Source organism: Nipponia nippon, unplaced genomic scaffold (assembly GCF_047370975.1).
Source record: "Nipponia nippon isolate SJK-2023a ecotype South Korea unplaced genomic scaffold, ASM4737097v1 scaffold_3, whole genome shotgun sequence".
Classification (NCBI taxonomy): Eukaryota; Metazoa; Chordata; class Aves; order Pelecaniformes; family Threskiornithidae; genus Nipponia; species Nipponia nippon.
Genome location: NW_028262347.1, coordinates 14,707,282 through 14,720,069, shown reverse-complemented (window position 1 = coordinate 14,720,069; position 12,788 = coordinate 14,707,282). Strand labels below are relative to the sequence as shown.

Here is a 12,788-nt window from a genome sequence, read left to right as displayed (position 1 = left end):
GAGACCATAGTGGGTTGCCATCTGGCTGTTGACCAGCACGTGAGGCTGACCTAAGCTTTGCTGTTGCCTTTTGCAGGTGGTTTTGTGCCTGGTCTCAGTCCCTGGTCACTGTGAGTCCCTTGTACTGAACATCTCCTCCAGGGTTCCCAGGCCACAGCTGCACATCCCATCTCCTCCTTTCCATCACCTTCGATCTACTGCTCCGCCCAGCTGTAGCCCCCTCTTGCCCATTGCTCGTCAGTTCTTCTTCTCCAAAAAGTCTCTCTTCCCCTATTCCCTGTATTGGTTGCAGTGTCACCACCTTCCCGTCCCAGTTCAATCACTGTCCCCTTGCCCTCAGATCTGCTTTTGTGTCTCCTCGGTTTAAGTTATTGGGGAGGGCGTTGGTCAAACTTTAAGAGCAACTTCATTTTTGTAACATTTTGCAGCTTTCTGAGAAGTGAGATTCTGCTGAATTGATGTTTTCTCATCACAAGGCTTAGACTTTTGATTAAGATCCCTTTCTTTCCAACCAGCAGACATGACTTTCTGCTTTAAAACACTGAGAAACTTCCCAGATAAAAACATCATTAGAACTGATACCTCCACGAAGCACTTCTGCTTTAACAAAGCAGTATAGCTGGACTAAAATATATTTCATGGGACTTTTTTTCAGTGAGCTCTATTAGTCAGCGAGTGCTCTAAGAGTGCTAAATGAGGACAGAATCTCCAGAAATATTTAGATGCTAAAAATGAAAACGTCTCTGTTGAGCATGTGTGAACTCTTTTTTTTTTTTTTTTTTTGTAATATATAAAAAAAATATAATTTGTCCAAACTTGGAGGACAGCTCTCACACTTCAGAGTGGAAGAGCTGCTGAAAGCAAAGGACACTGGAATTTTTCAGCCAGGGCAACACAACGTTTTCCTCTAACCTCATCTCAGAAATGAACAAAGTGTTTTGACTGAAATTCCTTCTCCCTTAAATAATTAAATCAGTCTGAGGCAGACACCATGAAAAAAAAAACAACCAAACAAAAAAAACCCCAAAAAACACCAACAAAACAAAAAACCAAACAAACTAAAAAGCCCAAGAGGGTGAAAATTGGCAAAGATCTCAGGAACTGAAAATAGAAAGAAATGTTGGGCAACTTTTAAAGTAGCTGTTATCAGCTTTGCCTCTAATATTTGCAGTGTGCTGTTGCCTGATCAGTAGGTTGTTCACAGTGCAGCCCTCCTGTATTTCTTGGGAAGATGTTCTCAGTCCCTCTTGCTGGGCTATTTCAAGGGAGCTGAGGGCTTCCTACCTACGTCTGTGCCGTGGGCTACCTGCTCCCACGGGCTCTCTCATAAGCTCCCTTGCCATCCCCAGTGTGAGTGGTGAGACAAGTCAACCCGGGGCTCCCCACTTGCCCCGGCGCAGCATTCAGAAGGGTTGGCCACGGGGTGCTGCTCTGTGGGGGGTGGCAGGTTCTGGCGTCCCTCCTGCCCAGCTGAGCAGTCCTCAGGGCTGGGAAGGGCTCCTCCCTTCTTCACTCACCCAAATTCTCCTCCCAAGGAAGGGTGTTGTGGAGGATGGAGCAGAGCCTGATTGGACATTTTGTAGATGAGACTTGCTGCTGTGTTGCCCATTGGGTACCATGGGGTGGGTGGTGGGGCTGTGCCAGGGCCCCCCTTGCCTCCCCAGCCCCGGGTACCCCATGGAGCTGTGCCCCTCCAGATGTTTTCCAAGGTTCAGGTGGGTCTTGGATTCAGCCCTCACTCCTGAAGTGCTGGATGTTTGGCATCAACTGCATATGGCATGAGCCAGTGTAAAGGCAGAAACAAAGCCTGATGGAGGGGATCTCAGAGGAATCTTCTTGCTGTTAGAAAGGGAAGCTGAGAGGCCTCAGTAACAAGCCCTAGTCCCGACATAAAATCACGGTCCTGTTGTTGGGCTGTGCATTAGCACAGCTTTCCTGTTCTTGGTCATTAACACTTGGCATGGCGTGTGTTTTCTTTCATTTTATGGGAATTTGATGTATTTCACCACTGGGTAGAGAAAAAAATCATCACTGAGAATGTCATGATTAATTTTTTTCCTTTTGAAGAACTATGAAATTATTCTGAAATGTATGACACGTGTATAATAACAGCCTAGTGCTCTGTTTTTAAAAAATGTGCTAGAGGCATTGTGCAGTTTCCCAGAGGCTTAATGAGGGAGCCATACTGTGGAAATTTTTCAACAATAAAAATTCACCTATTACATGCTCATGTAAAATGAGGGTTGACAATCACACAAATATGTCCAAAATCAAATACAGGCATTGTAAAATATCACTTCTTTCCCAGAGAGAAACTGGTCACCTGTTCACAGTAGGATTTTGCATTATATCCTATTCAGTAAAGAATAAGATGCTTCCCCACAGGGAAACAAAATGGCAGCAAAGTACTGGCCCGGTGCCCTTCTATCAATGCTTTTCACTGACTGTTTTGCCAAGTCTTCAAAAATAACACATAGGCATATTTTTTCAACATATGTTTTGCCTCTTTGTTGTTTTAAAAGCACAAAGGGAAGAAAAGGTTCTGCATTATTCGCCACTTCATCATCAAACGCAGGAAGAATTCATTGTTTGCTTGTTTGATTTTCTTTTTCTCTCCATAATACTTTTTTATTTTAAAAAAATCTAGTCTCTTTTGCTGTTCTTTTAACATATAATCTCAGAAGTGGCCTTTTCTTAAAAATTGAGCTTATGGCTCTGAACCTGCACCTGCATTCAGGGAAGTGTCTATTGCAAAACACTGAAATTTGGAGTCATGGGAGCAAAAAAGTTGGATTCGGGAATTATTCAGTATACTATTGAATAATCAAAGAAAGGAAGATAATAAAATATAAAGAGCTGAAGAATAAATTAAACATGGTAAATATTGCTCCTCTGCACAGAACAAATTAAGCCACTGTCAATGTTTGCATGTTCTTTAGATATTTAATAGTAAGTTTAGGCCAATATGCACCCCAGATGAAACACTGAATGACTGTTGGGATTAAAAAAAACCCCAACTGTTTCACTGCTGAATGTGTATCACCAGTGAACGTACTAGCAGTCACCTCGCAGTACCTTGCTTCTGTTCCGTGGCCAGTCACTGGCTCGTGATGTTTCCAGCAAGGGAGAGCAATATAGGGAGGTAGAATGCGTTGCAGGGAGAGATCAGAGTTTATCAGCAATCCCTGTCAAGCACTGATCTCAGTGTGTTAAGAGGAGGGGAAAAAAGGATGAAAGAACGAAAGCAGAACCAGCGTGGTAACTAAGGTCTTGATGCATCTTCAGTGTACGAGGCTACAAGTACGGAGACTGTTCTTCAGCAGGGAGATCTTTTTGTGTGGATCTCCTTGCAAGTTCTTCACCCTTTGTAATGCAGTTTAAAAAAAGAAAGAAAAGTCCTATATGGTAGGCCATAGATTTGCAATGCAGTTTATCCATATTTAAATCAATATGAGTAAAGATTGTAGAAAAGGATAATATTAAACAGACATTAGATGTAGATAAGGATGATATTAGACAGACAAAGGTGAGGAGAGAGAGAAGAAAATTTACCTCATTGTAAAGCTATCATCTGATTAATTCATTTTTTGTAAAGTTTCCTAGTTCTGATTTTCAATTCAGAGGTACGCAACCTAATGTTAGAATATTAAATTAAAAAAGAAATGGACAGGAGATTATTATGAAGCGAAGAAGGTTCCGTGCTGCTGTAGGATTAGAGAAGTCATTCTGACCATAGAGGATATTGCATTTATATAATGGGAAAAACCTAAACCTGTCACTTAATAATTTAGCTCTTTCCAAGATAGAACCACTGAAGCTTATGATAGGTATACAGTGATACAATCTGAAAGATACTGAAGTAAAAATTAGTGTTTGCAAGAATAAATATTGCAAGATTTGTCAGTTCTAATAAAGAATATAGAGATTCCAGTGTTACTTGTAGATGCTATTTGAGTGATTATTTTACTGTTGATATCTAAGAATCTCTTAAAAATATATTCATGAGTTATTTAAATACACATAATCTGTAATGACCCAGACGACTATATAACTTAAGCGTATAATACTATAACATGTATAATAACCATAATTTAGCACTCTGTTCAAGTCCAGAAATAACAATACAATAATCCCGGTTATTTCACTGCTTTTACTATATTCTAATGTCTTGACAATTACTGACAAGCCATAAATTTCAGTGCTACATTTTACTAACTCATTGTGCATTTAGTGTATAGCACAGTTTGCTCTTTTAGCAAAGGCAGCTTCCCAAGCAGAGGTGGCCACCACCACCCTTCTGATGTTCATTTCAGAGCCTGTTGTAATGCTCAATTTGTGTCTGGTTCCTGCTGCAGATGATTACCAGTACATGACTTATGATTCATTTAGGAATAGAAGCTGAGTCAAACACCAACAAATGCCGGTCGTTTACCTGTAAACCAGTCAATTTTCTTTAAGTAAACCCTGAGGAAGTTGTACAGGAGCAGACTGAAACTTGGCACACACAGCTTGAATGCTGAACAAGTTGTTTGGGGAAATTACATGGGAAAGCCAATTTAAAGCCACTGAAGTGTCACAAATATTGGGGGAATTTAGATGAATTCACTGTACTGAATGATGGGATCTCATTCAAGTGCAAGAGTCTGCTCACAGATTGTGTATAGGATCTTAAATACTGCTTATAAATAATTACACATTTTATTTTTCTGATTTCAGTGACTATTTCGACAAGTACCTTCTTTGATGGCTTACTGGTAACTGGGCTCTACACCTCTACCAGTGTTCAGGCTTCCCAGAGCGTTGGTGGTTCCAGTGCTTTTGGATTTGGTAAGTCCAGTGTCATTTACATTCTGCAACCCAGGGTAATGAATACTTGGTTGTACAGAGGACATCAGTAACAACACAATTACTAAACCAGGTTAATTTAGGCTGAGTAATCAATGATACATGGAAGTCAGTGGGAGTCAATGAGGTAAGACAGTGGTGGCTTTTAGACAGCTTTTATTTCGTCCTCCACTTTCTTTGTCTTTGGTCAGCCTGGTACTGTTATACTGAATTATATGAATTTTAAGGGAGAAAAGCCTCAGCACCTGAACTGGTTAAAACAGCCATTTCGAAATGGTGTGACATTCGGTATAAACTAAAGCATTTTGCCCAAGGTGTCTTAACTGTTCTTGGGCTGAAAAACTGATTCCTTTCAGCTTATGTCAACCTATTTTTTCTGTTCACTTAACAATAGCATCTTCCTTAAAACCAGAATGGTGGTTAAGGTATTTTATATAGCCAATTATTTTCCCATGTACGAAAAACAGAATTGTAGTAAAAGGGGTAGGACAGGTTTTGCAGGATTATTATATATTTCAAGTTCTGCTGTTGCATTCAGCAGTAGCAGCCAGGCCAGCTGTGCTAAGGACAAGCACTTTTGAAAAATCTCTGCTAAATTTGTGCAAGTAATTTACAGCTATACCTTCTGCAGTTTGTTATTTGGTAGCATTTTTTATATCCCTACAGATAACTGCAAGAATTGTGTTCCTCCAATTGGAGGAACTCTGTGACCCCTAACAAGCAATCTGGGGTGAAGGTACAAAAATAGGTACCAGTCGTATGGGACACCAACTGCGCTGCACTTGCAGTAGCATGTTTAAATGTTTATTTGTCTGTTAAACTTCAGTACTTTCTTCATAATAATCTTTCACAGTAATTATCTCTGTTATAACGCATGTGAAACACGAGTGGCCTGGGCCTGTGAGTGCCGTACAGCAGACATACGTATGCTGGTAAATGAAATAATGCAACATAAACAGCACATTATTTAAAGCTGTATTGAGGAATAATTTGAGAAGGGCTTTGCCTCTGTGAATAGCACCACCGATCAACCTCAAACCTTTTGCTCAGTCTTTCAAAGGAAGAGCACGGCTGCCACAGGTATTTCACGTCTTAGGTAAAATACACTGAAAGATTGACTTTTCTGGAAGCAGTAGTACTGCTGTTTCTCCTTTCCCACGATACTCTTTACAGGATGAATAGGATCTGGTGGAGTAAGTGAGAAGAAAAGCACTTATCAATGTGAAATTTTTGGGATGGTCAAGTTACTAGCAAGCTATTATCTTGCCATAAAACATGTGTTTGTATCATGTCATTGGGGAGATCATGGCCCTGTATGAAAAACTCACTGGGCAAGGTATACAAGCCATTTTTAATCACATCTAAATATTTAAGAATGGAAATTAAGCAAAATTTTAAGAACCTAAATAGCTTTGTGCATTTACAAAATCCGTCTCTATTTTTTCCTAAGTTTGTATCTTCATCTGCAGAACAGGGCTGTTATAGTGGGTGTCTCACCAAGACAATGTTAAAGTAATATGTGATGAGCGACAGGAAAAAAGACATGGCCTTTTTTAACTTGCCAAAGGTAATTTTCTAGCTTTTGATGTGTTACTTTGACCATTCAGTTGCTGATAAGATAATCAACGACTAAACTGGTGACACATGCATTCTGTGGACCAAAAGAAGAGCCAAGCCTGCAGGCTGGGAAAATAGGGAAGCCAGAGAGATGCAAAAGCAGTCATGCGTGGTTGGAGCTACTTCATTTTGCTCGTCGATACAAATTCTCAAACATCATGCCCAGGGGAGGTCTGCTGCTCTGTCTCGAGCATGCCTCCATCCATGTCAGAGAAAAACTGCTGCCATCTATGACCTTTCTTTCCAACTTTCTGCAGGCAAACTGAAGGGTCAGTTGTGTTACAGTTGTTAGTTATGCAACATTTTAAATGAAAATCTTATTTTGCTGTTTTTCTTTGCTAGTTCCTAAGCTTGCATATATATTGAAAAAAACCAGTCGGAATGTTTCAGAAGAGCTGATGCTCTTGTGCAGTGTCTTTGCAGTCACAGTAAAAAGTTAAGAGTGAAGGAAAAATGGCAATGGCCTTTAAACTTAATTTTATATGAATATTAAATCAGTGATGTTCTGATGGCTCCCAGGACTGAGAACTACATAAACATTTCTGTTCTCTGCTCTGCAGTGAGAGATGAGAAGTCTGGCCTCTTCCAAAAAGCATTTAGCATGTGAATTATATGTTTTTTAAAACAATTTGGTAGTTTTAAAAATTAACAACATTTTAAAATCTACTATCTGCAGTAGGAAAAGAGAGTGGTGTCCACAGTATTTAATGTATTATTTAGTAAAATAGTAAATGGGAATGGTATTCTTTCATTTTCTGAAGAAAACATAAAGCAGAAAGAAACCCTGGATCCATCTGTTGTGTCATCATTTCCAGTTAGCAAAGAAGCTGCTCCTCCTTTTCAGCAAGTAATGGTGATGTTCGGGTTAGAGTTATCTTGCTGGAAATTATTTTTTTAAAAATGTTGAGGACTATTGTCAGGTTCAGAGACCTCAATTCAAAGATTTATGTGGTTTATCATAGATTAGACGGGGGTGCCAAAGCTGGGCCTTTAAAACCTGAAGATAGCAATATTCTGAAATTGGGTTGATAGTCGTTGCTTACAGAGTGGGGAAGAATTTTTTTTTTTTTCTCCCTTGCAATATTACCATTGAAATGCTCTTGTCTGCATCACACAGGAGGTCACGCTAGATTATCATAATCTTCCAGCCTGCCCCGACAATATGAAGTCTTCCCAACATACACATATCTGTCGTTTGTGCCATACGTTACTGTATTGTGCCTACAATTATCTTTTAATTACCCAGTTTAGGAAGTCACATGATGGAGACACAATCATTGTCAGTTATCACAGCTAGATAACCGTGTCAAGAAGCTTTGAAGAAAAAAGATAAAATATGTTTTTGCTAACAGAGTTAATTCTAAGGGTTATGTTTTCTTTCTTTTTCAGTATATATTATGTAGCCAAAGAAATAGTTCCTCGTTTCCTCTGTGGGATTATACTGATGTGAAACTTGCTGAAATTTTTATTTGGGAAACCTTCTAACAACTCTTTTAGGGAGAAATGAGAGAGCTTGTGGGGATAAAACTTAATAGTGGTCATAAATATTCATCTTTTGTCCCAAGCTGAACCATTGTCTGGGTAAACTAAAACTGTAAAGCTAAAATTAGAACTTGCATAAAACATAAATGTGTGCTTGAAACCTCACTAAGCAAGCTGTGAGGATCCTTTAGCAAAGAAATAATCCTTAAATTGAGCTTTTAAGAATAGCATTTCTTTCTTCATTAGATCCCATGATACAACAGATACCCTAAGCTGCAGCTCTCCAGTGTCATTTCCACCTTCCTTTCCTGATCAGTGCGGTGCCTACCTGGGACTTGCTTCCACGTCCTTCAGCGTTGCCTGCTGAAGGCTGAAGAGCAATCCTGCTCTTCATCACCCCCTTTCTCAAGCCACACTGATACCCCTCAGTGTCATTCACACCCCATCACTCTGGAGACGCATTTTGGATTCCCGTGGAATCTCTCCATCCCCGTGTGTCCTTTCCTTCTGCTTTTGACTGTGAGGGTCCTTGTTGGTGTTTGACCTCTTTTCCATAGCTTGGGGCATCTGCTGGCCGTGCTCTGGGGTTTATCAGCCCACCAAGGCTACCCTCCCATACAGCCAGGATGTACATATGGTCATTTAGGTGCTCTCACTGCTTGATTTCTAAATATATAAGAGGAAAGTGGGAGACAGGAGTACTAAAAAAACATGTTAGAAAGCTACAAATGCATCGGTGGGTTTGATGGGAATGATGGCTTGCAAAAGAGATTAAGGTTAAATGGGTTTGGTGAGTGGTAGGGGTACCGGTCTGTAACTTGGGATAAGTAGGAAAATCCAGCTCAGCTCCTCCAAAGCCATGTGCGCTGGAAAGCAAGGAACGCGGTATCATTTCTGCAATTAAAGGAGAAGATTACAGCGTAATCCCTCAGCAGCGATAAGGAGCGCTGTGTGCTAAGGACCTGAATCTGTCTCATTACACGGGATCGTCCCGGCTGACAGGCTGGCTGAGCAGACAGATGTGCTGGGCTATGCACATCAAAGCTTGCCTTTGACCTGCCAGTCACACTGCATCTCCATGCATTCGGACTCTTCCCAAAGCTTTCTGGCTCCCCAGTAGATTTTCACATCATGCGCACATGACGAATTATTTAAGTTTCTTACAAACTACACTGGAAAATGTAAGCCTTTATAGTTAAGCCCCCAAAACCCTAATTTCCCTAATTTTATGCAAAATTGTAATTACTACACTGATATTTACCTTTTAATAAATGTGGAATAAACAAGTCATTCCATGATGATATTTGTATATGCATTAACCTTTCATCCTAAATTGAAAAGGTCCTTTTGAAAGTTGATAGGCTCTATTATGGTAGAGGCAGTGGATTCAAAGCTCTCATTACACTGCAAAGTGTTGCCACAGGCCTAATTGGCTAACAGAAAATTTTTGGTTTATTTTTTGTGTAGGTTTATACAACTTGTAATTTACTGTCTTTTAAAACAGATGTCTCCTTTCTACTGCGAGGTCATAAACTGCTGGTGAATTTTAGGTTTTATTTAACTCTGTGGGCTACTTTTTAAGAGTCTGTGAGAGTGATGTTACCTGGAAACGTTTTAGTGCCTGAACAGGGGAATTGCATCTGCTAGAAAGCAAAAAATGGGATATGAAAGATGATCTTGCAATCTTTCCTCTTTTGCAATTCTTTGTTTCTCTACCGTGAAGGTGATCATACCTACTGTAAGTAATACATTGAGCCTCTGGGATTTTAAAAAAAAAATTGAGTAGTTACAAATATTCCTTAAAATATGGCGGACAATACATTTCCTAGAGGAAATCCTGGGAAGAGCAATCTCCAGAAATAATTTACCTGGCATTACATTTTATCTTATACTCTTTTCTTTTTAAGTTATTCTGTTGCCTTTTGACAAGATTAAGGCAGCCTTCACATAATCCTTTGCTTGGTATTTTGGTTACATATATGTTTGCATAGCAGACCAAAACCAAAAATCCTTTTCAATTTATAGGTGAAGAATTGTTTTGATCTGGCTCTGAATGAGCTGGGAATTGGGGAAGAGGACAGAAGTACTTCCCCGGTCCCGTGTTTCCCCTTGGCTCACAGGTCACAAGCAGTCTTAGGGCAGAGTGACTGTAGGGGGGTGTCATCGGTGATGCTGCTGGTTTCATGCCCAGAGGAAGAAGGGCAAAGGGGGTGCCTGGGCGGCTGAAGGGCACCCACAGTGTCGTCTCCAAGAGAGCACTGCAAAAAATGCTCTGGTCGTACTCCCCAGCTCTGCTGGTGCATCGGTCTGGACCGAGTGTTGGAGGCACCCGAGGCTCCCGCTGCTCCTGGATGGGGCATGTGGTTTCGAGCCTTCAGGGGCTTGGTTTTGGCATCAGTTTATGCTCAAACACTGATGGTTCTGGGGTAATGTTTTGCTTTCAGATTTTGACAGATAAAGGGAAAATATCCCCCACTAACATTGTGAGATGGAAAAAGGCCAACTGTTGGATTTTTCTTGTTAGGTGAGCCTATAAAATTGATCCCTCCTGCTCAGCCTTTGCCTCTCCATGCTTGTTCACAGCTTTAAAAAGTAAGGAATAATCGGTAAATGTCAGCTCTTAAAAAAAAGTTTCCAGCTATGTACATGCTACAGCTCTTGAAGTGCAGTTTTGTAACTTACTGAAATTGCTGTAGATCCCTGATTTACTTTGTGACAAGCCAAATGGGCTCCAGGACCCTCCCTTCACACCGGAGATATTTGCCAGAAACCAAACAGATGGTAAACTAGGAAGAAATGACCCTCGTCATTCTCATTAGAACAGTTGGGGAAATTTTAATAGGCCCCCATTTGCCTTGTGCTGTATCTAATACCCTTTGAACTGCTGCTTTTTTTTTTTTGTTTGTTTGTTACAAGTCAACTACTGCCATGTATATTTTAATAGGGACTATCAAATACAATTTGCCTAGAAGACGTACCAGCCCTCTGCTGCTAATTAGCAAAGTTTAAATAATCACCGAGTTCTGGAATAATTGGAAAGAAACACTGTTTTTCCTGCCAATGCATAATTACCAATTAACAGGAAGATAAAATATCTGTATAGCAGTCATATCTTGGAGAATTTGTTAACAGTCAATTAAATAGTGAGTTGGTGCCAAACTGACATTGGTCAAGAAAGTTTACATTTGAGTTCAGTTTTGGGATACTCCCCCCTGCAAATGGTATGTAGCGAAACCATAATGATGATAAAACTTTCAAAGTTTGTGTGTCACAATGTTTAATTACTACTTAAATGTGTTTATGGCCAAAAGCTGACCATTTCTACAAGTGGTTGACTATCACATGTGCCTTATGGAAAGAGTTTCAGCTTTATTAACACAACACCTTTTCGTTATCGTGGCATAGGCAGTAATTACCCATGCTTACCCAACAAGGAACTGTGTCCTCAAGTATTTTACTGGCTGAGGAGGAAAATTCCCCACATGTAACTGGGTAATGCAATGCCCCAAGGTGGGAGAAACAAGCTAAGCAGAGAGGGAGCCTACACAGAAAATACTTAAACTGTCCTAGTTTGAGTCGAGTTCGACCCAGTCCTATCACCCTGAACGTTTGCACCCACGTCTGCAAGTACACTTGTACTTGTCAAGTTTACCCTAACCCCCTGCCATGGCAGCAGCAGCTCTTGGACATCAAAATCCAATTTTGCCTAATCTGCTGAGAATCCCTGAGTTACTCCACAATTTAACATTCATAAAAGTGAGTGATGGTGTCTGCTCCATAATTTATTTCAAATGTCTTTGGAGCGTTATGAAGATGACAGTAAAATAACTCGAGCTCTTAACCTTTCAAATATACCGGTAGCTCCTGCTAGTGTCTGTGCAGTCAAGGTTGAAAAGGAGAATGAACCTCTGTAGAAGTGTGGCACAAGTAACGTTGCCTGTATTTGTTAGCTTTGAATAGCGGGTGCAGGCGGGTGTTTAATGCTACAGGCAACACTTAATGCTTTGCAGATGAGATGAGAGGTGGCCACTGCATCGGAGACGCAGAGGAACGTTTTCCAGTGCGGCAGTGCTTGTAAAGGGGCCCCTGGAGTTTTTAAACAAGAAAATTCCTTTAGAGACAGCTTTACATAGCCACAATCGAAGTGCTAATTGATGTGTTGGGGCCAATTTTGGTCCAATTTAGCAAGTGCATTTATTTAGTAGTGATGGTTTTCGGGTCTTATATACATCTGTTTTTCTCCCCGGAGTGGCCAGAAAATGGTATGGGGAAAAGTTAGAGCATCATTGAATTTTAATGGGATTTTTTTAATTGCTTTGTAATTTTTAGTACAATACATGTAGTAAAAAACTGATGTAAGACTTTGTGAAGTGATCAGATCAGTTTTTTTGCTATCTCATACCTCTGAGAGGATTCTGATCCCAATAAGGTATGGATTTCATTAAAAATATATTAGGAGATTAAAATATTCATTGTGATATGCTGGTAATTTTTATCTATCTAATACTTACTGAAAGTAGTAAGTAACACTTTTTGAAGTGTGCAAATTGTAGGTCATTTTAATAAAGGAGAATAATGTTTATATATATACACTACCCCATATATACACATATGTATTTGTTCCTCACTCTCCTTTTTTTCATCCTAATTTCAAATACCATGTTCAATTGGTGCACTTTGAATGCTATTAACAAGCATATTCCAAATTTTTATTTTTTGTAAAAAACGTATACAGTGAGGCTTGTGGCATTATCTCCTTTTTACCAACGGTAAATGAAAAACAATGATTAAGACCAAAAGTATTCCACAAGTTTGGTATCTGCTTTAAGATGGCTGTGAGCTGA

The 12,788-nt window shown here is 40.0% G+C and overlaps 1 protein-coding gene across 1 annotated transcript in view; it reads left to right on the top strand.

The window, feature by feature from the left end:
- Positions 1-12,788, top strand: part of RELN (reelin) — a 298,352-nt gene that overhangs the window by 45,276 nt on the left and 240,288 nt on the right. Inside the window, exon 2 of the mRNA XM_087765536.1 lies at positions 4,717-4,827. Within this exon, the coding sequence (XP_087621662.1) occupies positions 4,717-4,827 (111 nt within the window). The remainder of the gene's footprint in view (positions 1-4,716; positions 4,828-12,788) is intronic.